The 23378-nt window shown below is 41.7% G+C and overlaps 1 protein-coding gene across 3 annotated transcripts in view; it reads left to right on the top strand.

Annotated features, from left to right (window-relative positions):
- kcnab1a (potassium voltage-gated channel subfamily A regulatory beta subunit 1a) overlaps positions 1-23378 on the top strand; it is a 132579-nt gene that overhangs the window by 50978 nt on the left and 58223 nt on the right. Inside the window, exon 1 of one of the 3 annotated variants that reach the window (XM_023299566.3) lies at positions 1890-3140. The exons of the other annotated variants lie outside the window; for them this stretch is intronic. Within the exon in view, the coding sequence (XP_023155334.1) occupies positions 2932-3140 (209 nt within the window). The 5' untranslated portion in view covers positions 1890-2931. Of the gene's footprint in view, positions 1-1889; positions 3141-23378 lie in introns of those variants that run through there. 3 annotated transcript variants of the gene reach the window in all.

The following is a 23378-nucleotide window of genomic DNA, read 5'->3' as shown; positions in this document are numbered from 1 at the left end:
CCTCCTCCAGTTTACATGCTGGTGTTGAAAGATGAATCAGGCTGATAACAATAGGCTTAGCATGACATTTCCATGGCATTTACAGTCACATCCTTCTGTTTGCAGATTGCTTTTGGAAACGTCTTTTTGCAAGTGTTAACATCAAAGGTTTATGTCTGTCAGCTGTTACAGTAAAAGCATCTGCTGGGAATGAAGTGAACCACACAAACAAACCAAATCTGTAGGTGTAGTATTATAATAAGAAATACTGTATTTAATTTTTTCTATACATTTGTAGAGTCCACATACTGATATGGCCTTTTACACAGCGTATGCTCGTACAGTTTGTGTGTGTGTGTGTGTGTGTGTGTGTGTGTGTGTGTGTGTGTGTGTTCACAGACACACAAACAGAAAAATAAAAGTGTCGAGAAACCCTGCAGCAAAACGCTCCATTTACCTCTGCTTGACACCCCTTATAGAAATACTGGAAAGCACACAACATTATCACCTTACTCTACAAACACACTACACACACTACACACACACACACACACACACACACACACACACACGTAGCCACTGACATACCAGCACACACACTTCGATGTACAGTAATCAAACACACACAGATGCATTAATTCCCTCTTTTCTCAGCTCTGTTACGCCTCAGCCGGCTGTTTTTAGACTTTCTCCTGATTCCAGTCTCCCCACACCTCCCCCAGTGCATCCATCCATCCTCCTCTCCTTCGCTTTGATTTGTAGCTGCCTATGGGGGTTGTATGTACAGTGTGTTCGGGGATTTGGGGGAAAATGATTACTTTACGTCAGCAAATACTTGTTTCTGACTTGGACATACAGTACACTGTAAAAAGAAAATCTGTAAAACAACTGAATTTTTCCTTTTTTTACTGCACACGGTTTTTTTCTCTCCATATTTGTGAAACATGATAATATCAATACAATTACAAAACTAAACTGTGAATTTAAATGTTTTATATGAAATAACATTAAAACATATATAGCTGTAAATAACTATGAAATTTATATTTTTGAATTAAAAAAATTATGTTTTCACATAAAGAGTCAAACTACATTCATAGGTTTATTGTAATCACACAAAGATGTTAATTTTATTTAGTAGATGAAATTGTTATATTCAACCAGAATATTCTTGAATACTTCAGTCTAACTCTAAAATTTCATCAAAGTAATGACAATCACCAGACAATAAAGTTTTGTTTGTGTAATTTTGCATTGGTTTGTTTGTAAAATGGGAGATAATTTGTATAATTACAGTAATTTTCATAACAAAAAATGTTTAATGTGATTTCATCATATTTATAAGTAATTTCATTGTTTTTGCACATGAAATATCTTTAATTCAACACTAAAAGACAAACAAAAAACTTTTTTTTCAAAATAAAGGATGAAAATGTATTTAACTAGGGAAAATTACTTTATTTTAAGACACCGTTATTTATTTATTTTCTGTCGGTGCAAATTATACTCTACTATTGGTCAGTTGTTAAAGTTCAGTCCAGTCATAGTAGCAGGACATACAGCCAGCTATCACTGCTGCTGTTACAATTATTGCTGCGTTTAGTTCAGAAAAAAAGATAAAAGACAGAAAGAGCACAGAAAAAAAATAATACTACAGAGAGGCTGCTGTGTGGAGTGCAGTGGGAATAAAGGACATCGGGCTTTGTTGTATGGACATTACAGGTGAGGAAAGAGAGGAAGGAGCCTTCAAAGACGTGTGACAGGTGAGAAACTGAGATGGAGACAGGTCGAGCTGAAGAGAGTCAGAGAGTGAGTGGGAGTGAGAGAGAGAGAGAGAGAGAGGGAGAGAGAGAGGGAGAGAGAGAGGGAGGGAACTGTGAGCTGCATTACATCCCTCAGTTCCCTGAAGGTGCGCTGTCGGTGTTGGAGCTGCCCTGCTGAGAGAAACAACAGGAAGAAGAAGGCAAAAGCGAGAGAAGAGCGTCAGGAAAGATCGGATAGAGAATAAATACCGTGAGAGAAAGAGGGGGAGTCAGAGAAAGAGGGGAGGAAACTGGGGCACAAGCACATTAGTGACACACATTAAGATCGGCAGGCGGGACCCAGGGAGCGCTGAGGAGACTCCGGAGGAGGCAGGAGAAGTGACAAGACTGGAAAAAGTGCTGATGGCACCAGTGGGATTGCGCACCGTGCCAGGACCTCAGAGTGACTCCCCCCTTTTGTTTCCTCCTCCTCGCTCTGTGCACTGTCTCCTTATCCGTTCTCTGACCCTGTCCCCTCCTCCCTCACCCTCCTCTCCCCCATCTCTCCCTCTCCCTTAGAGGCTACGGATCGCTCTCTCTCTCTCTCACACAGTCAGACCGGGGAGAGCGCAGCGCCTGGGTCGCATCTCCGTCTCTTTCCGGTTCCTCTTTCCATCTCTCTGCACTCTCTCTCTCTCTCCACCTCCTCTGATTGTCATTCTGCAGCTGAAACTCATTTAGGGGGGAAAAAAGCTCCGCATCAGAGGCAAAGAGAGAGAGGAAGAAGAAGGAAGAAACAGTTGGGGGAATAAATTGGGGATCCCTCAATGAGCTGAGGAGTCTTTGTTCTTGGAGGCTTTTGATGATTGACCTCTTCTGTTCTGCTGCCTCTCTTCTGCGAGGAAATACTTAAAATGGAATGCTTGGTGTGAGCACAGAAAAGGAAGAAAGAGGTTTTGCAGGTTTATTTTGCTGCACGGAACAAAGTGGTGCACATGGAGACACAGCGGCTGAAGACTTAATCCATTTACAAGGAGAGAAAAAAAAAGCACTTCAGAAGAAACGGGAAAACCTCAACACAGACCCTGAGCAGAAGAGGACGAGAATCAAGAGAGGAAAAGAATAAGGCAGTTTGAGACTTTCCTGTTTCCACTTCTTGTGTGGCATCTGTAGTTTTCTTCTCCTCTGCTCCACAAACTAAAGCTGAGCCATGCAGGTGTCCATCGCCTGTACGGACCACAACCTGAAGAGAGGGAATGGAGACCACAGCAAGCAGAGCGCCACCAGCCCCAACGTGGTCAACCAAGCCCGGGCCAAGTTCCGCACCGTGGCCATCATTGCGCGCAGCTTCGGCTCCTTCACTCCGCGACACATCTCACTGAAGGAGTCCACGGGGAAGCACACGGGCATGAAGTACAGGTGTGTGTGTCCGAGTGAGGAGTGTGTGCGCAAAATGTTCTGGGTTTAGTGTGAGGAGTGGGGAGTTAATTGGAAAAGCAGTTTGTTCGGTTTATTGTGGGGTTTTTTTCATCCAGTTTTATATGTGCTGCTGCGCTACTCATGTTCTCTGATCCAACCCTTCTCATCTGCTACATCATTATTCTTTTATCATTCTTCTCAGTTTTCTTTTTTTTTTTTTTTTTTTTTTTTTTCTTTTTTTTGTCTGCATTTGTTCTCATTGTTTAACTCCACAAAAGGGGAGTCAACATTATATGAGATTGATGCATATTTTAGTCTTGCAACCAAATATTTTAATATTTAGTGCATGTGTGTGACCATCACCGGCCCTCCCTGAAAGCTAAGCAGACCTTCTTTATTAGAATTCCCTATTATAAGCCAGGGAGGGCAGTGCTACACCTCAGTGATGTGTGGGGGAAACAAAGACTGGACAGGACGAACAGGACGAACAGGATGAACAGGGATAGAAAATAACAGGCGTTGCTATTGCAATTAAAGATTGTAAGGTGGTGTGTTATGCCCAACTACTAACTGTCCATCAATAGAAAAAAAAAATAAAAATTTGAAAAAAGAAAAGAAAACCAAACCAACACAAAAGAAAAAGAGATTCAATAATAAATGAACAAACGGTACTGAGCACCATAATTGTGTGTGTCTTGATAGTATAGAATAGAATAGAATAGGCCAGAAGAGGATGCTAGTGCGAGAGAGAATGAGTTTAGGGTAGAGACTGGAGAGATTCTCAGCACATTCTGGCGGGACCCATCATTTGCTGAAATGGGACTCGGCAGTAGCTGGCGAGACCTGATCAAACATGCAAGTGTGAAGAACCCCGAAGCCCAGAACAGCAATCACGGCAAGGCAGGGCCAAGCCAACAGGGCACCTCCCCCCCCAGGCAGTAGGAGCCACAGGGTGGCACCCCCAGAGAGCCACCGGGGCCACCGTGAACGACGAGGACCCAGAGAACAAGAGGGAGCAGCTACCGACACCCCCAGCGCGCCCAGACCGACCCAGGCGGCCCGGGGCACGAGGACCCACCCGCCACCCAAACCCCAACCCCGCCCACCCCAGCCCCCACCGAACCCCCCACCCCACCACCCGACCCGCCCACCCCCATCCCCTCTCCCTCCCCCGAGGGGGCCAACGGCCCCACACAGCCAGGAAGCCAGACACAGGAGCCGAGCGGCCCACCGAAGGGGCGGCAACCAGCCCATCACAAGGCAGGCCACCACCGGGAGCCGGCCAGAGGAAATCGGAGCCGGGACCCGATGCGAGTCCAGAGAGTAAAAATGGACAGTGTGGTGGGGCCCGGCGACGCCGACAGGGAGGCACCCCGCATACCCCCCGCACCAGGCCCCAGGCGAGCGCAGTACTCCCAGGGCCCCCACCCCCCGCAATGCGCCCTGACAACCCACCGGGACAGAGCCACCACATGCCACCAGCCCGCAGCACAGCCACAGCGCCCACCAAGACGGCCAATCCAGCCCCCGCAGCCCACCAAGAGCCATCGCACCTGCCCGGACCCGTCGGGCACGCAGGAGAACCCCCCCCGACCACAGCCCCCAGGTCCCGGGGACCCCCCAGCCACAGCAACATGGATGATGGTCCACCCCCGCCACCCCATAGCCATAAGGGGGCCGGGTCCCACCAGCGAGGCCATATTAGTGAAATCCCCCAATTACTCCCTATTAATATGTCTCCCGATCCCAGACTGGAGACATTATCCCTGCACCGTGATAGTGTAACCCTGAGTGTCATGTGGTGCATTAAAAGTGGGGAGGCTGGGCGAGTTCTTCTCAGTTTTCGAGATCCAAGTTGTTCACATTCACACGTTAGATACTTTGCATGCAACTTTATTCCTGTGTTTTCTTTGGAGGTGAAAAGTTTCAAGAGCAAACTACACATAAAGGCTTCAAATATGGACACTACCTACAAGAAAATCATTTTACTGGTGCTTTTGCAATAACTCAGTCACCTACTGATCAGTTTTAGTGGACTCTTAGAGGGATATTAGATATTATCTTTTGGGAAACTTTTTTTAAAATCCAAAATTACTTCTGTAAGTTTTTGGTTTGCATGTGTGAAGAGCTTTAGCTAATGTAATGCTTTGCCAGCAAATCAATATTGTTTGCATTAAATACAAAATGCTATTATGTGGTGAATATTAATTAAGATCCTGATAACTTTCAACCTTCTCTGGCTATGTTTACGTTTGAACTAATGGATTTTTTGAACTCTTTTAAATACAAAAACAGATTTTTAATCTTCCCGATAATCTCCTGACTCGCAGAAATCTAGCTACACCCACCTCCTGCTCCCTCTCTGCCCTAAAATCTCTGCTCATGTGCCTTTTGTTGGAATCATATTGTGTCATTTCATAGAGCCATGCTTGCCAGCACCATCTGAAGCGCCTTCTGCCAAGTCTGTTCTCTGTTGTCCGTGAGCTTGCGCTACACATTTCAAATCCGATCCGCAGCCTCCAGACCGATCAGTAAATCATACAGTAGCTGCTCATTCAAACTGGATGTCACAAGAAAAACCTGGCAGGATTTCTGAACAAATGCTGTCCGCTGAGTGGGCAGAGTTTACTGACGGGGTCGTTGTCTGTTCTGCCTTTCTCCTCATCTATACTTAATTAATGCCCCATATGAATCTGTCTTCCTCACGAATACTCAAGTTCTAATGTTCTCAGATGCCATGAATGGAAGACCACTCTTCTGCTTCTCTCCCACACACCTAAACTCCCTTTCCACCTCTCTCTCTCTTCTCTCTGCCTCTCTGTGTGGTTTGGTGAGACAGCTCTGCAGTGTGGGCAGAGTGTCTGAGTTGGATTTGACCTCAGCAGTGCTGTTGCTCAGCTGACTTGTGTGTTTGACTCTCACAGCCTCGAGCTGGGAATCTTACGTAAAATATGGTGCCATTACTCTCTTTCCGAGCTCTGCGGATCACCGTGAAATCAGACTGGAGCGAGTGTGTGTCAGAGTGTCTGTGAAGACTCAGGGTTTGTGCGTGTGTGCAGAGATGAGATAGTGACAGATTGCAGGCCGAAGGTAGCGCTAACTATTTGTGACGGAGTTAATATTCTATTTGTTAAAGCCCTTTAAAGAACTCCTTTCAGTGTTAAAGCAGACTCTATCAGACCTCACTCTGGCAGCAGTTTCTGCTCCAGTAGGTACATTTTAAGGGTTTGTAATAGGATTTCCAAGTGTGGCGCATGATGCCAAATCTAAAGTCTGCAAATGGTAAAATGTATCTCATGTCATGAACTCAGGAAAAAAAAGGGCATTGAAATACTTTGTGAGATTTGAAGGCAAATAAAATTTTCATTCACTGTCAAAAAATGCCAGAATTACTTTTTTCTCGCCTTTTCGGCTGGTTTTGGTTTTTAACCTGGATGAAAGATTTGAAACAGTGAAGTAGTTTTTAGTATTTCTACTTGACTGCTGCATGTGCTTTGTGCCATAAATGGAGTTTAAGTGTTCTTGACTCCTTAACTGTTGACTAGAGTTGTAGAGAACCCAGTGACAAACTGAATATCAGCAGAATATATCTAACAGGCCTTCTATAATGACTGAACATGCACCTGAGTGAAATAAGCCTGTGGGACCTTTTTAACTTTTGAATTTATTAAGTAGTCTATTATAAATTTTATCTTGGACACTCTGGAGAGGACTATTATGAGATTGTTCAAGACTGGACTTGCATTACAAGCTGTCTAGACTCTGAAGTAGTCTAGACAATGTGTAATGTAAGTGGGTTATGATACTGCGTGACTAGTAATGGGAGCAGGATGAGCAGTGTACAGCATGTGGCGCAGTGCCATGTAACTGTGTTGGAGACCACGGGTCAAAATGATGAGGGCGGCCAACAAACATGCCAAGCTACCTGCAGGTGACACTGAATTAAATGGAAATTGTCCTCTCAACCACAGCTTGACTCAGTGTCGAAGAGTTAGAGGCATCCAGAGGTCTGACCTGCCACTTCACAGAGCTTAAAAAAAAACAAAAAAACAAAAGGAGCACAGAAAACATGTCTGAAAGTTGTGAATGAACAAGTAATGAACATTCTGTAATTTGCATCTTCATTGATAACCTTCTGCCAGTGTTGTTTAAGCATACTGATTTGTCTCTAGAAGCTCAAGTTAAGATTTGTGAACTCAGTGACGGACAGGCTCGTGTTTTAAGTGGCATCTCATGACACCTTCTGACAGGGTGTCATTGAGTATTGATCGATCTGCCTTGAAAATAGACGAAGCTGGAAATGGCTCTGACAGTACTGTGGTGCCTGTAATTACAGCCACTTCAAATGACTTCCGGCCGTATATTCTTGTGCAAAACATTGTTGTACACAGCATTGTTGTTAGTAAGATGTTGAAAGTTGAAACAAGAACTCTGGCAGTGCTCATGATTTTCCACGATTTGATGGACAGCAGAGATTGCAGCGCTGTGCAAATGTTTTCGCCACTAAAAAGCTTTCGAAAATAATGCCATAGTTTGTACAGTAGTACCCAAATACAACTCAAAGCCTAAGTGTATGTTTTAAAATGATAATAGAAAAAGAATGGAAAAAAGACAGATTTATGTATTGAGCTACATGTTTTCATTCTGTTTTCACGATGTTGACCTACAATGCTAAACATGAGACTGAAATTTTCTTGTGTGCAACATTCACTCAAATGCCACAGACAAATGAAAAACATATTTTTGACACTCAAAGGAACAGCATACAAAGTGGTACTACTGGCCACCTCCAGCACTGTTGACTGACAGCCATCAGTTAAAGTAGAAATCACTAGATCTGAAAAATCCCCTGCAAAGATAAACTTTTAACAGTTTGTGGTTTTACCTCCAGTTGTTCCAGCAGTTCCTCTCCAAACTTTACAGATAACCTTCAACAATATTCCCAAACAGAGCCTTTCTGTTACAAACGTACAAAGTGCCCAGTGTATTCAGTGAGCTTGTCCTAAATGTGTCTCAGCCAGTCACACTTTTGTTTGCTTCATGTCGAAAAGGAAAGTTCATATAGTGCTGTTATTTATTGAATTATTTACTGACAGTCTGCACAATTCCTCTGTAAAACAGATCATATGCCAAATTACAATCATCCACAGTACAGATTATCATATCGCCCACCTTGAACTCACAGTGGTGACACGAGGGCGTTGTCTTGCGTGCCAGGATTTTAAAACATTACTCATATGTTTGTCGCCACACATGTAAGGCAGTGATAAGGAATATTTACAGTCAGTATTGACATTATACTGATACAGTCAATACATGTAAAGCCTTGATAATGATGAGAACAAGACTGAAGCTGCACAAATTCGTTTTGGTGACTTTAGGGGTTTAGTTAGTGAAATTTGATTCATTCTGCGGATTAGGATATACAGTAAATCAACCCTAACACATGCATATGCTACACAAATCACTTCTGTTCACACTCTCCTATACACAGCTTCCTCTATAGGGTCGCAAACCATATGCCAGAGCAGTCTTCCTGTCAATTTGTCATTAAATGTTCAGTAGGCAGACGATGGTGAAAATTACTTCTGACAATAGACGCGGATGGGCTAGAGTTTCTGCTCAGTGCTGTATAGGAACAATGAGCGAGAAGATGGAGCGGGAAGAGGAGAGAGATGGAAACGAAAAGAGACAGAGAGGGACGACGAGAGACGACACCAGTGTGTGTGCGCTAATCATTCTGTGCTGTATTGTCTTCTGCTGACAGTAATGCTCTGAGACACTATGGGACGAGATAGACCTCCTCTCTCTCTCTCTTTGTGTGTCTGTATTTCTTTTTGTTTCAGGAAGTGAACCCAGGGTTGCACACACCATCTGCTCTGGCACTGCAGTGTAGGTGAAAGCATGACAAGTGAGGATGTGTAGGTTTCTCACCGTGCACCTGTGTATGTGTGTGTGTTTTTGTTTCATGCGCTTCATACGGCACCTTATAATCACTCAGCATAACACACATCCACATCGGTTACACAGCAGGTCAGGCTCTTTAACTATCCCTTTTAAACACAAATGTGTGCTTCACTTCAGAGAAATGTGTCAATCTAGCACCTGGCTGGCACAAAACAAACCAGCGTGTCTTTGTGGATTTTGGAAGATAACAAAAAAATGAAAAAACACTTCTGAAGCAGCACAATGGAGCTTCTATTTGTCCGTATTAACAGGAACAACCTTGAACGCTGGTGGAGACTCTTATGTCCTGCTTTGTTGAGACCTGCACAGATAATTGTAACTGCAACAAAACTTTCATAATACCTCCCTTGATATTTATATACTTGTGTAACATGTTGTTTACTGGTGCCCAATGCGAGCTTGGCTGAGTAGAAATCATTTAAATTTTAATAAGTTGTGACCACAGCAGTGCAGTAGAACAGTGCGGGCTTGGTTTGAGCATGTGTGGAGGGGTGGGATTTGTGGTTACATTGCTGTACGTCTGAATACAGTGATAAGATACTGGATTATGGCGGATTTATGGACATGTCCTTTGCTTTTCATTCCAACAGTACTCCAAAGAGAAGAGGTTCACTCATCTATTTTTCAACGCAAAATCATCACGCTGATGCACTGTGGTTACTTTTACATTCAGTAAACATCATATGTATCAATCAGACAGTCTTATATGTGAAAAGAATACACAGGAGAGACAAGAAAAGTGAATATAGATGATGTCATGAAGGGATTCTGTCCCCTTGCTGATGTGAAACTACTGTTATCCACTGAGCCACCAGGGTGGAACTTGTTCCTTGTGTCCCCTCTTTTGAATCGCTATGTGACGCAGTAATGAGCTCTGAGCTCCGAGCTGGGCAGCATGTAAAATGAGTTAGAGCTGCAGTAATTTTTGTGTTTTCCCCTTGTTGGTTTAGATCTCTGTGCATGCTTTATTGAGGCAGAGGGAGGAGAAAGGGTAGTGTGTGTGAGAGAGAGAGCAAGAAAGTGAGAGTACAGATGAAGAAGCAGGAAGAGAAGCAGGATGAAGGTATAATTGATAGAAGGAGGCATTAGGAGGCCTGACTTGACTGCTTGACTTAATATCAAATCTATTAATAAATCATTAGCCATGCACAGATATGTGTGAAGCATTAAAATGTTAGCTTAATACGTGCCCTGGTCTTTAACAGGCTTCACTATCAGTACTGTTACTTAACCCTATTCAGGCACTGACTCTTCGTACGTGACGTTTGGACTACAGTCTGACTCAGAGGAACACAGAATCTACATTCCTTATTCTCTTACACTATGGCAGCTGTGATTAGAAACTGAAACCTTTATGATTAGGTTAATTTATCCCTTCATGAACACAGAAAACCTACAGCTTTCCTGAAAGGCTACTGACGTCAGAGTAACTTGTTTTTGTCCTCACCCCTAAGATCTACAAACATCAACAAATCAACAAAAACAGCTACACTGTTCAACCCTCTCTGTCCTGTTATTATTACAGACATACATGATTTAAACTAGCCACAGCCTCACACTCATACACTCCGTTCTGTTTATTGCATGATGGTCTGGGTCTTATTGGAAATTATGTTCCTTAAAGGCTGGGAAAGACAGAGATACTTAACAGTATGAGATTGTTTTCTTTTTAAATACTGTGCAGAACTAATCCTATGGTCTGATTCACACAACATGCTGTAGAAAAGCTGAATCCAAGGCTGGATTTCTAGTAATTAACATTGCTGAAAATGTCAGTGGGACTTTGTGGTTTTCTTACTTCTGTCACAGAACCTGGAGGTATTGGATTCACACTGGCTCTCTCGTTGACTGCATGTAAAGATGGATATATCCTTATGGACATCATCAATAGGTTCCTTTAAGAGTAGCTCAGTGGGGTGGCTCTGGCTGACACCATCTTGGCGCTAGCTGACTCTTATTGACTCCAGACTAATCCAAAATTGAGCAAAGAGGTGGAGTGCCAGCGGAGCTGATTTGAGCCATGCACACCACTCTGGGCTATGGACTGTCCTATGATGCTAGCCAGATGTCATTTAAAGTGGCCATACCTGTTAATCATGCCTAACTTTAGGCCATAATATAATATTAACTGTTGACTTGTGCAGAATTTCACTCCTCATGCGGTGTTATGAACAAGGAAAATAGCTATTGGGACAAAAACCATTTTCTATCCCAAGTTGCAAACATGTTTATTTCTGCTGTAAAGTCGGACATTTTAACATGGAGGTCTATGGGGACTGACTTGCTTTTGGAGCCAACCTCAAGTGGTCATTTGAGGAAGTGCAGTTTTTGGCAACTATGCATTAGCTTCATTCTTCAGCTCCAGAGGCTGTTGTTTGGTCTTTCTATACCTGTTGTGTCTGTAGGCCTCAATTTTGGGATGTGTTACCTCTCATAATCTCCAGTCAAGCTCTGATTGTGCTCATTTGCATTGGAAGTATACACATTCATAACAGCGCCAATAGCAAAGTCTGTTTAAAAAAAAAAAAAAACGGTAGTATTTACCTGAAGTGACTCCAGTCCCATGATCATGTGTGTGGCCCTTTAACAGCAGCTGGCCGTGCTTTCTCAGGTCACTGAGTACAAAGTGAACAGGATGGTACTCTACTGTATTTTACAGGGCGGGGTTCCACTGAACTAAGTGATGTTTGCACGAATCTGTCTCAGGGCATCTACAGCAGTGTTTCCCAAAGCGAGGAAGACAAGACACTGTTGGGGTTCATGAGATGATTTCCAGAAATCAGATAAAATTTTAAAATGATAGGAAATAGCATATTTTAGCCATAAGTGTCTCACAAGATAAAAATAGCAGTTAAATGCTTTTTGCCACACACAGACACAGACAGACATCACTTATGAATGTGCTGCTCCTGCATACTGTATGTTTACTCAATAGGCTACTGCAGTTTATTTTCATGCATTCAGCTGCTAGTCTACTGTATATTAAATTACTATAAATTAACATTATGTTCGTTAGGCTTGTTGGGCTCTTATGTGTTGTCGTTGTGCCTGTGTTTGGATAGACCTCTTAGTATGTATGAACAGCTGCACACGTTTGTATGCTTCAGTCACCAGTGGGGATTTCAAGTCTATGGCACTGTGACTTTAGGGATCAGGGGCTAAAACCTTTGGGATCTAATCTCTATAGGACCTCAAAGGAGTTCACCTTGCTTCATGTTACCAATCTCAATTTAAACCCATGTGCACACTGCATTTTGACCGTGTACTTGAATACACCCCTTTGGTGCTTAGGTATGTTTGTTTTTACACACGTCTCTAAGCACCAAAGTGTCGCTGACTCACTGTTTACTGTACTTTTTGCTATGGATGTGTGGGTTTGTGTGCCACACAGACCTTTTATCTTCATGACAGCTAAACCTGTTGATTTGGTTCAGTGGGAGAAAGAGAAAAAGAAGAGAGGCAGCAGATGTGGGTGATGGGGAGGAGTTTAAAGTGTTGCAACAAGCAATGTCAAGGACAAGTGACTGAAACATATAAACACTGCAAAAGCAAAATTCACACAAAAGACACATATTCATCTCAAGAAAATAACACACAAAGAGCTTTTTATTATCAGTTTTTGGAGAGCTGCAAAATTATGAGTATTTCTACTCATTAGTATGAAATAAGGTTTTTTTTTTGTTTTTTTTTTAAGTCACTGGTCTCAACTGATGAGCCCGTTTGTTAAATATGAAAATATCCGGCAAGAAAAAGCTAAGTCCTGATGACGTTTCAACATGTGTTGCAGTAAAAAAAAAAAACAGGAAGGCTTTGTGAAAACTGGGCAAGCTTTTGCCTGAGCTGATTCACACACTGGTAATTTGGCAGAAAAGAGTTGGTGTCAGTTCATACTGTACGTTGCCTGCTGAGCGCTTGCACAACGCAGTGGTGTGAAAGGCCAGATTAGCAACTACTGTAAACGTGTCTATGTGCTGAGCCATTCTATGGAGGAGCTGCGAAGTGAGAAGAATGATAATGAATAAAGGAAGCAATTCTTTGCCTGCTGGTTGCAAGCCAAACCACCAAACAACAAATACTCAACAGCCCTAACCAACACATTATCTATGCTCGTTGCTATGGTAATGTCCTTGGCTAGTGCCATCATATTAATTTTGGAGCTCTTCAAAAGACACACATACACACACACAGTCGTGCCACTTTCGAGGACACTAGGATGACTAAGATTAATTTCCTGGAGAGTCACCCTAGCACTAAACATCAGCACCACTTGCCTAAACCTAACCTTTACACTAACAAGCTGTCAAACTAAAAGCAATGATTTATGGTATGGCAGCTTGATTTTTGACCCCCAAATCTAAATAGATCCCCACAGACTGAATGTATGTCTCTGCAATATGAGAAACAACCATATCACATAACACTCTAAGCTACTGTAGATACAGTGAAGGCAACTAAAGAGTGGCAGAAAAACCGGATCAGAAATCGGGGTGATGTGATGAGAGCAAAATAACCATCCAGATTGAATACAAAATTTGACCAAATTCCCAGATAACCGACAAAACAATCTTCAACTTAGTGTCTATTTTCCTTTACCACCATGGCATGAATATCAGAAGAAGGTTAATCAAAGGAACAGCTGTTGTTGCTAATTCTCCTGTCCGTTAACATAATTGAATGTCAAATTCAATTCAGATTTATTTGTATCACGCCTGTTCATAACATAAGTCATCTCAAGGCACTTCACACACTAAGATGAAGGCCGTACAATATTTTATTATACACAGAAATCCAACAAATCCAAAGATTCCATTTTAGCAGCTGTTTGGTTACAGTTTAAAGAAAAAACTCCTCTTTAACAGTAAAAAAAAAAAAAAAAAAACTTCTGACAGACCAGGCTCAGAGAGGGTGGACATCTGCCTTGACTGGTTGGGGTGAGGTGTAAAGAGAAGAAGCTAGAAAACACACAAACAATTCATAAGAGAACAATAAACAGTGAACAGGTTGATGAGGTCATTAACTTCAGGTTAGAAAATTGTAACTCTGCAGCCAAAGATACGTGCAGAGAGAGAATTTTGAATTCTACTCTTGATATTGTAGATTAAAAAATAATAAGTTTGGAGATATACTGGTTATGTATTCTGGGGGCTTCAGTGGACATCTGTTTCTGCTGAATTTTGTTGCAATTTACTTCTATTAATACATCAATTTGTCTATGTGTCAAAAAGTCGTTGCAGTGATTTTGTGCTTTTATTATGTGCACATTGAAAGGGCATTAAAGTTTGACGATCACAACACACCTAGTATCATGAATGCATCAACAGTTACTAATTTTAGTTGTAATTTTGAACGTTGTGTAGGCGGTCATTGTTTTTATTGCAAATTATTAACTGTTGCTTGCTTCTGTATAGCTTAAGATCCAGAGAAAAACAATTATCTACTGAATGATTTTAAGAAAAACTCAGCCTTGCCTATTATAAATACTGTATTTTCTTATTCAGTAGTAAATTAATGTAACATGGAAAAACTCAGCGCTGTGGAGGCTCTGTGGATGTTTGATGTAGATTTAAACCCTTTTCAAGTCTAGTAGAGAAACACAAGCTGTATTGGTTCACGCAGACTGATAGAGGGACGATTGAAGGAGAACAAGGGAGAGAACGACAGCAAAGAGAATGTGTCAAATCTATGAATGATAACCAGCAAATCCCTACTGGGGGTGTCGTACTGAACTGGAGCCAGAATAGCAACCAGTTGTCTGTGAAGTGTTGCTGTGCTTCTGGGTGTCCTGCAAGACGGTGATAGTGTTGTTAATTATAGTGGCAGATCTGCAGCCGAGTTCAAACCCTTTATCTCATATGTGACAGCGTTTGATAGGAATAATACCTCTCTGTGCATATCTTAACCAAATATTTCAGTCTGTGGCAGCTGACTTTGAAGTCACGGTCTGTTTCTTCGTGCCATTTATCGTGGTTCTCTGTTCTGATTTTATCCCAACAGCAAACTGGATATCTCTGAGTTAAAGGTAAAACTGTCACCCCATCCTAATGCTTTAAGTGCTTTATTCCACTCACTTTTTGGTTTTTACTTCAAGAAAGTGCGAAAATGGTTTGCCGGGTTTGTTTGAAGTTGTTGAAGGAGATGTCTGGCAGCTGTCTATCTGTGCATAACAACAAAAAACAGATTGATCGTGTAAACTAAGGAAATAGATGAGTAATTTTACTTTTTTATTCACACTAACCATGTTATTAGAACTGGTGGTTACCAACATGTTCAAGCTTTGAAAGTTCTTTTTTCCTACAAATAGCTCTGTCTTCCCAAGGAACATTAGTTCCTCCCAAAAGCTTTTTAAGTCTGTAATTAATCCTTCATCACAGAAGCAGTGTTGTAAGCACACAGGCTTCTTTGCAATTAGTACAAACAATTTCCTCCCTTTCAAGTCATTGTTGAATCTGCTGTTAGTTGTTGTAATGTACAATACAGCATTTAAGTACAACAAATTAATACATTTTTTTTTACATCACAAAAGCAGCAGATGATTTGTTTGAGTATGAATTTAAAAGTTGATGAATGACTATAACCATGGATGAATAATCAAAGCAGAATAATAAATATTTGCTGGATTAGATGCAGTTGCAGATGCTTGGACTAAACGGAACATGCTAAGTGAGTGGATAGGTTCACGATTCTCAGAGCAGATATTTTAAGGCAAACTGTGCTGGAGCTCTTTACTCTCCAGTGCATCACTCTCATGCCTGCAGTGAGATGTATGACAAAAATGTGTTTCCCTTCCTCTGCCATTCTTCAAAACCACACAAGTTGAAATCTGTTTCACAAAAGCAGAGCAAGCTGCACACCCCCTGTCCTGCTTCCAGCTGAAAATCTCCACATCCTAACAGTCGTGCTGGTGTTGAAGCTGCAGGCCCATCAGACGGACTGCTGTGTATGTAGCAGCTGACGCCCTCAGGATACCTGTACAACAGAAAGCACGCTACGTCTCCTGACAGCTCTTTCGCTGGATTTGCCAGGATCAACTATGATTCTTGCCCCGCTGGTCAGGAAACTGCAGGTTTTACATTTTTACAAGGTTCCCTGCAATCCTGGCAACTCTCCTCTTGTTAAATCCCAGCTTGGTGCAGTGATAAACGATGATACTCTACCTGCATTTTAATCAGATCTGATGCAGAATACAAAATTAAATGAATGCAAAACTTTAGTATTTAACAAGGCTCACTAAAAGATGTCATTAACAACTACATACATCATTTGTCATTTGTGTTGTTATAGATATAAAACCTTTAATGTGAATTTACTATAAACTTTAACTGGAGCGTCTCTAAACAGTTTTTTGTCAGTTAGTGGCCTTCATGTATTGAAGGTTTACATTTTGAATATTCTTAGTTTTTTTTAAAGGTACAAATCCACAAGTTCCCACAGTATAGAGCCCAGACAGACTGGTATGTTTTTAAACGAGATCTCACCTCTAGTGTCTTGCATTGGCTTACAAGAAACTTCAGCTGGCATAAATAGAGACTGTATGATACAGACATGGTGACAAATTTAAGAAAAAAGACTGAATCATTGATCCCTACAATGAAGGAATCTGGTGAATCTGTTGCTGTAGGGGGCGTTTAGCTGGTGTGGTTTGGATCCATGTGTCATTTCAGAGGAAAAGGTAACTTCAGGTCAATACAAAGTTGTTCTGAGGGATCACCTTTATTCTGTAACGAAACGGTCCTGATGGCAGCGATCACTTCCAGGATGCTCCCATTCATCGAGCACAAGGATTCATGGCCAGATTTGGCTAAATGGAAATAAGGCTTTACAGTCACTGGACACTTACGGGAGATTTTGGACTGACGTGTTACACAGCACTCTCCACCACTAAATGTGGAAATATCTTTGGAAGAATGGTGTTCATCCCTCTAGTAGAGTTACATTAACTTGAAAAATCTATTTCAAAGAGCAATAAAGATGTTCTGATGGCACCTTATTAATGTTATTTTTGTCTTTTAATGTGTCACCTGTCTGTAGCTCTGTGTGCAATATATGAAAAAGAAAAAATATATTTTCAAGCTTGCTGTTTATAATACAATGACAGACATCAGAGGTTATTCTAAAGTGGTTCAGATGGACTGGTTCCAGTATGAATAAACTTGGCCTACTCTCTACTGCTAGATCAAGGAGCATTTACACAGGCAAGGATCATCAGTGAAGTATCCTTTAAAACATTACTTGTTTTGATCCTGCATTTTAATAAATTAATCTAAAATAAATTCTTAGAGAGCATACTCACGTAGAAATGGGTGACATTTGAAGGTTTTTGAATGTTGTCTCTGACATGAGCAAACCTTCAGCAGCAGTAAACAGCAGCAGCTTTTCATTTGGATCACAGATTGTGCTTTTAAAGTATGACTTGTCCAGTCCAAACAGCTTGTGACTCTCCTCCTTCTCCTAACCTTTGTTCAACCTGCTAAATTACCTCAAGACTGCTGTAGTCTACCTGCTCCATAGGGCTGCGATTGTATGCAGGGTGACAGGGCTGCTGTCAGACCCTCCTCCTGTCTGCATTGCACTGCCAAGAACTCTTTGTTTTGTGAGTGTCTTTGTAGTTTTGACATGATAAATAATACAAGTGGATACGAGGACACAAACCTGCCAAACACTACAGTATGTGGATGTGATTGCTGGATTGTCTGAATTGCAAAATTCAAGTGATTACGCTAAGATGATCTGACAAGTGCTGTGTTTTAGGTGGACTGAGACTTCCGTTGTGATGCAGTTTTATCAAACAAAGAGAGAACAGAAAGAGTTTGTGTTCATAGGAATGACTCAGACTGAAAGTGTCCAAGTAAAGCAGGACGTTGAAGTGAAGTTAACAATGATCCTAAGTTGCTCCTGCAGTTGAAAGGAGATCCATGGCCTCCTCCCCATCTAGTATGTAATAAAGAGAATGCATACATTTTAAATAGAGGGCTTTAAGGTTCATAATAACACACAGCACCTCTGTAGTGTAGACTCTACTCTCATCTTAAATAATTTGAACAATCCAGAGCTTGATGAGAGTTCTACTGCAGTGTGATTGTGCTTTGACCAGGTATATAGCAGAGAATGGGCAGCAGTGCTTGTTCTAAAAACTACATTCATCTCTTTTATTGCCAAGTTTCTACAGAACATGAAACACAAGGAACAAGAACTGCTGATCTACAGTAGATTTTTTTACTGCTGCTGCTCTGTCTCAGCCAGGTGTTGTCTTATGTTGCCATCTTGTGTATAGGAGTTAATTGAAGCAATTCAACCAACAATTAAGCCGCCATCAGAGGCGGTTCTTTGTGGGTCTTATAGCTGACTCCTCTCTCTGCATAATTACCTTCTCCCTCTTTGTCTCTGGCAAATCACAAATCCTGCTTGAAAATGTTAATGATTCAAAGCATTTAGTTCTTTTTCTGCTGAAATAGGTGTGGAAGGTCATCAGAGATCACAGTAATCTCTGGGGACATCGCTGCGTAACTTAACACATGATGACAGGCTTTGATCTCTGGCGTGTTGTAATGAAAATATTAACATCTCGACGTATTTTTCTGCGCCTCCTTTCTTGTCTTCTTTCACATCAGGCGTTTTGCTGACACAGTGGCAGTGGAATTACACTGAACTACCGTCGGGTTTGTGGTGTGGCCAGGAGTGCAGTGAGAGGTGACAACAGGATCTGGAGACAGAAAGCGAGAGAAGTTGTCAGAAGGGTTATTACTAAGTTTGAGCAAATCCTCAGCTTCACGGCTGTGGTGCACGTAACTATGTGCCTGTAAATGTGAGTTCAGTGTGACGCGTACGTCCTGAATAGATGTGTGTGCATATGTGCCACTTGTCCTTCAGCGCCTGTATGGAGTATTACAGAACAGACAAATGACATCGTAGTTGACACAAAGCTCTCAAACACTGACAGTGAATGAAGATGGAGTCACACTCACTCATACACATGCCCACTTGCTTCCCTTACAGATGTTCTTTTTCAGTCCTATTTCTTCCGTCCTCAGATTCCGCCTCTCTTTTCCGGTTTTCCCTTGGCTTTTTTATTCTTCTCTCTCCCACTTTCTCTCACTTTTCCCTCCCCCTTTCCTTCTCCCTACAGAGAGCAGTGGCTCACTGAATGCTATGAGGAAAAGATGTTGTACTGCAGTGTCTGCTCAGCTCAGTGTCTTTGATGCATGTCGTATAGCATCACCTAACTGTGGCCCGGGGCTAATGTCATGTTTTCTGCGCGGTGGGCTGACATTTACATACCCCGTATGATACGCACTCACCCGTTAAATGTAGACATGTTAACACAAACACATTTCACTTGTGTTTTACACATGTTGCTGTTAAACAGAGAGCAGGAAGGGCTTCTCAATCTGCATTTCACTGCACGCAAGCACTCTTTCCTGCTTAGAAGGTCTGACTGTGCGGTCGAGCTGAAACAATCAACAAACACTGCAGCTCTTTTGATAATCTTTAAGTTTTCCTTTGTCGCTTTCTCCATCGAAGGTTGTCCTATTTTGTTTGTCTTGTGTAATAAAAGCGAATAAACTATTAACCCCAAGCAGTTTCTCTGCAGTTTTTGCCCCTCTCAAAAAAATATACACTACTGCTGAAAGGTTTGGGGTCACTTAGGAATGTCCTTATTTTGAAAGAAAATCAATATTTTGAATGAAGATGACATTAAATGAATCAGAAATGCAGTCTAAACATTATTAATGTGGTAAATGATCATTCTAGCTGGAAACGGCTGATTTTTTTAATGGAATAGCTACATAGGGGTACAGAGGAACATTTCCAGCAACCATCACTCCTGTGTTCTAATGTTACATTTATATTTTGGAAAAATGCGATAAATTGTACAACAGTGCCACAGTGTTACCAAAACTGAGAAAAAGTGACTCTACATACTATAGACACAACATTTTTAGTTTGTTATTTGTTTCCGTCCTTGTCTCCCATGTGTAAACACAGTAGTTCAGAACAGTTCAACCAAAAAAGTCCCTGAGTTTTTACAATGTGACTGTTGGTCACTACTGACTCACGAGTGGCTTTTCAGTTGCAGCGAGGAGCACAACGTTTTGGTTTTTTACAGGATATTTTTAGTGCAAACTATTTGTTTTTGACAGATTTTTAGATTTGGCATGTAGAATAGAGTGATCATGATTTTAAGCTTAGATTGGAATCATTTTTCTGACAGAACTTAACAGCACATATGATTATTTCAAGGATTGTCAAAAAGTTGAAAATCTGATGATTCTCTCTGTATTTACTGTTTTTGCTCTGCATTAATAAATGGTGTAATTTGGGCAATTCTTAGACAATAAAATGCCTTTCAAACCTGCCAGCAGGTGTAAGGGTCCAGATTAATCAATAGTGTAAATAACTGTTGGTGTCAGCCTGCTGTGAAGCTCTTACAACATAAATCAATTTCCATTCTACATTCTGCAATACACAGAGAGAACTCACGTATTTAGTTGTTACAAATGCACCAGTTAGAGACTTGGCTTCAGTTCGAGGCATCAAGGCTGCCGCTCAGTAAGTCCGTCAATCCGGTCGTCTGTGTTTGTGAAGGAGGAAGCTGATAAAGTGATCATCTCCCGCTGGCTGGTAGGGATGTCAATCCAGAAAAAAGAACAGTGTGAACCTGAAATGTGCTTTGGATGAGGAACATTGTTTACACCCTGCGCGTTAGAAAGTGAAAGAAAACTACATAGAAATATCAGTTTTAGCGACATTCGGAAACAGATGTAGCACCGACAGTTTTATTTTTTACTTTGTTACATCTGTGTGTGTTATAGTAGCGGGGAACGGGGACTGTGTGGTTGTATCTATACAAAGGCCATATAATTGACTTTCATCTCCATGGTGATGTGAATGACTGCAGAACCTGGAAGTAAGAGCCTCTGTTGTGTGGGTTTGTCTAATGTGTGTGTGAGAGGTTTTGCTTGGTGGAGGTTTTGTGGCTGTATTTGAAAGTGGCTTTTGGTTTTTGCATGCTGTGTTGCACATTGTGGTATTAATAATGCATACACTGCGTGCGTGGATAGTTCACTGTTTTATGTTTGGAAAATGTGCACGCTTAGTTGTGTGAAAACTAATTTCTAGTTCTGGGTTAGCAGGACTCTGCTCATTTGTCTAATTGTTTCTTTGTCTCTCTCTCAGACACACTTATTTGCGCACATCTGAAATTCTCGCGGTGCATTGCATTTGCAGTCACACAACATGCGAGAACACACACCCTTTGAAACACACACTCTTTCAGTGTCAACATCCAGGTTGATAAGTGAGTGTTGAGGGGAGCATGGATAAATTGAAGGGAGATTAAAGCGAGTGTGTGCGGGTGGGAGGTGTTAAAGATGGGTGAGTGGACGTGGTGTGATGAGATGAATTGAGTGAGTAATTGAAGGAGGGATGTGGACAGGTATTCAATCACACACTGTGTGAGAAACTCCCTCAGCTAATTCTTTAATATGACTAAGATGGATTTGTTCTCCTTCTCTTACTCTTTTCTTCGCATCTGGTTTTTAATGTGTCAACATCAAAGCTGACAGAATAAAATCTTCCTGTTGAGAGGTTTGACCTCTCATGTACTCATCCTCATGCAGTGCACAGCAGGAAGCTGTAATTTTAAACCCACTCTAACGCATCCAACATCACAGTAAAGTACTGTTAGTCCTCGTACCTGTCCATTAAAGGTAATGCGTGTGACTTCAACGTATCAATTTTATCTCTTAATCTAATGTAAGAGGGATCATCTTCTCATTGATTCCCAGAAAGCTCACACCTGTTATGGAGGCTGAAACTTTGCAGTGGTGATAGACACGAAAAGGCAGACTGATGAGAGCTCTGCCAAGAAGGACAAGGTGGTAATAACTCCATAAACTCATTACTGTGATTGAAAAGGCTCATAAAGGTTTCACATTTCTTGGCATCACTTTATTGGCTGCTTGTGGAGTCAACTGGACTCAGCTTACATTTGCAAACACTTAACCCCACACCAAGGGCTCTCAAACGCATTACTCACAGGTCTGCATCTGATCTGAGTCAAGGTCAGAGGTCCAGAATGAAGGACGATAACAAAATAACATTTTATCAGCTTGTTTACAGCTATTGAGCAACATACATTCAAGTTCAAGGCAGTCAGGATAGTGAAAATACATTCGAGGCTCTTGGGAACCCTGTGATCCCTGAACTCCGATGCATGATTGCACCACAGACGTCACATCTCTTGTAATTGGAGGAGCACGAGTCCGAGGTGGACACGGTTCACACAGTTAATCCATATTTAATTTTAAGTGATGTATTCTTAAATTCACTCTAGTTGAAGATAGTGTGTCGTGGAGAAAACGAGTCACACCTTGTAGCTGCGATTTAGGAGCTGATAGCAGGTGTAATGACAATGTCTTAATTCTGCTGCAGCAGCAGCACACGTCGCTCTCTCCAGCAGTTAATGTCACCATGGCAACGATGTCAACAACAGGGATATGAGTCACATTAAAACCGCATTCATCTGGAGACACAATCGGTGTGAATAATCTCCAGCTACACTGTAAATCCAGTGTCACTTACAATTTATTGATTAATGGAAAATGGTTGCACTTCATAACATGTTAAAATTAGAAGAAAAGTTTTTTACTGGGTATGGGTTGACTTACCATTAGGTCCAGATGAGAAACACTGCTTTACCCTGATGGGGTTAAATGAGCGATCTTTGCTCAAAATTATGCAAAACCTTAATCTGTATGCTAGTCCAATATAAAAAACAGGACCATGTGTTTATTTAAGGAGAAAGGAGATGCTTCAGCGTTGTTTTCTTGCTTGAACTACTGTGTAGTTCAAAAGGCTTTGTTTGCAGGTTCATTTCTCCTTTCATCTGTGCATCTGTCCATCTCTCCAGCCCTCCATCATACCGCATCTCCAGCTCTGCTAGCGTGAGGCTACAGTATGCAGTGTGTGCAGCTTGTTCCCCTTTGAGGAAACGTGATTAGTTCTGCATACATCTGCATGGCAACACACTCCAACACTTTGCTAATTGTAGCTGGAGTGAATGACCCCCTTCCTTTCTCCTGCTTCTATAGTTCTTCAGTAATGATCCCCATATTTTTGTGCTGCCATCTCTTTTCTTCCCCTGTTGCCTGTTGCTATTAGAATGAGTTGATGTTTGTGCTGTAAGGTGTGATGTACAGTATGTTTATGTGTAAATGTGCAATTTACAAAGGCGGATGCATTGTTGTTAGAGTCTGATGATAATTTCATTTT

This window comes from Amphiprion ocellaris, chromosome 7 (genome assembly GCF_022539595.1).
Source record: "Amphiprion ocellaris isolate individual 3 ecotype Okinawa chromosome 7, ASM2253959v1, whole genome shotgun sequence".
Classification (NCBI taxonomy): domain Eukaryota; kingdom Metazoa; phylum Chordata; class Actinopteri; family Pomacentridae; genus Amphiprion; species Amphiprion ocellaris.
Note: the sequence above shows the minus strand (reverse complement) of the source record. Positions and strands in the feature narration are given on the sequence as shown.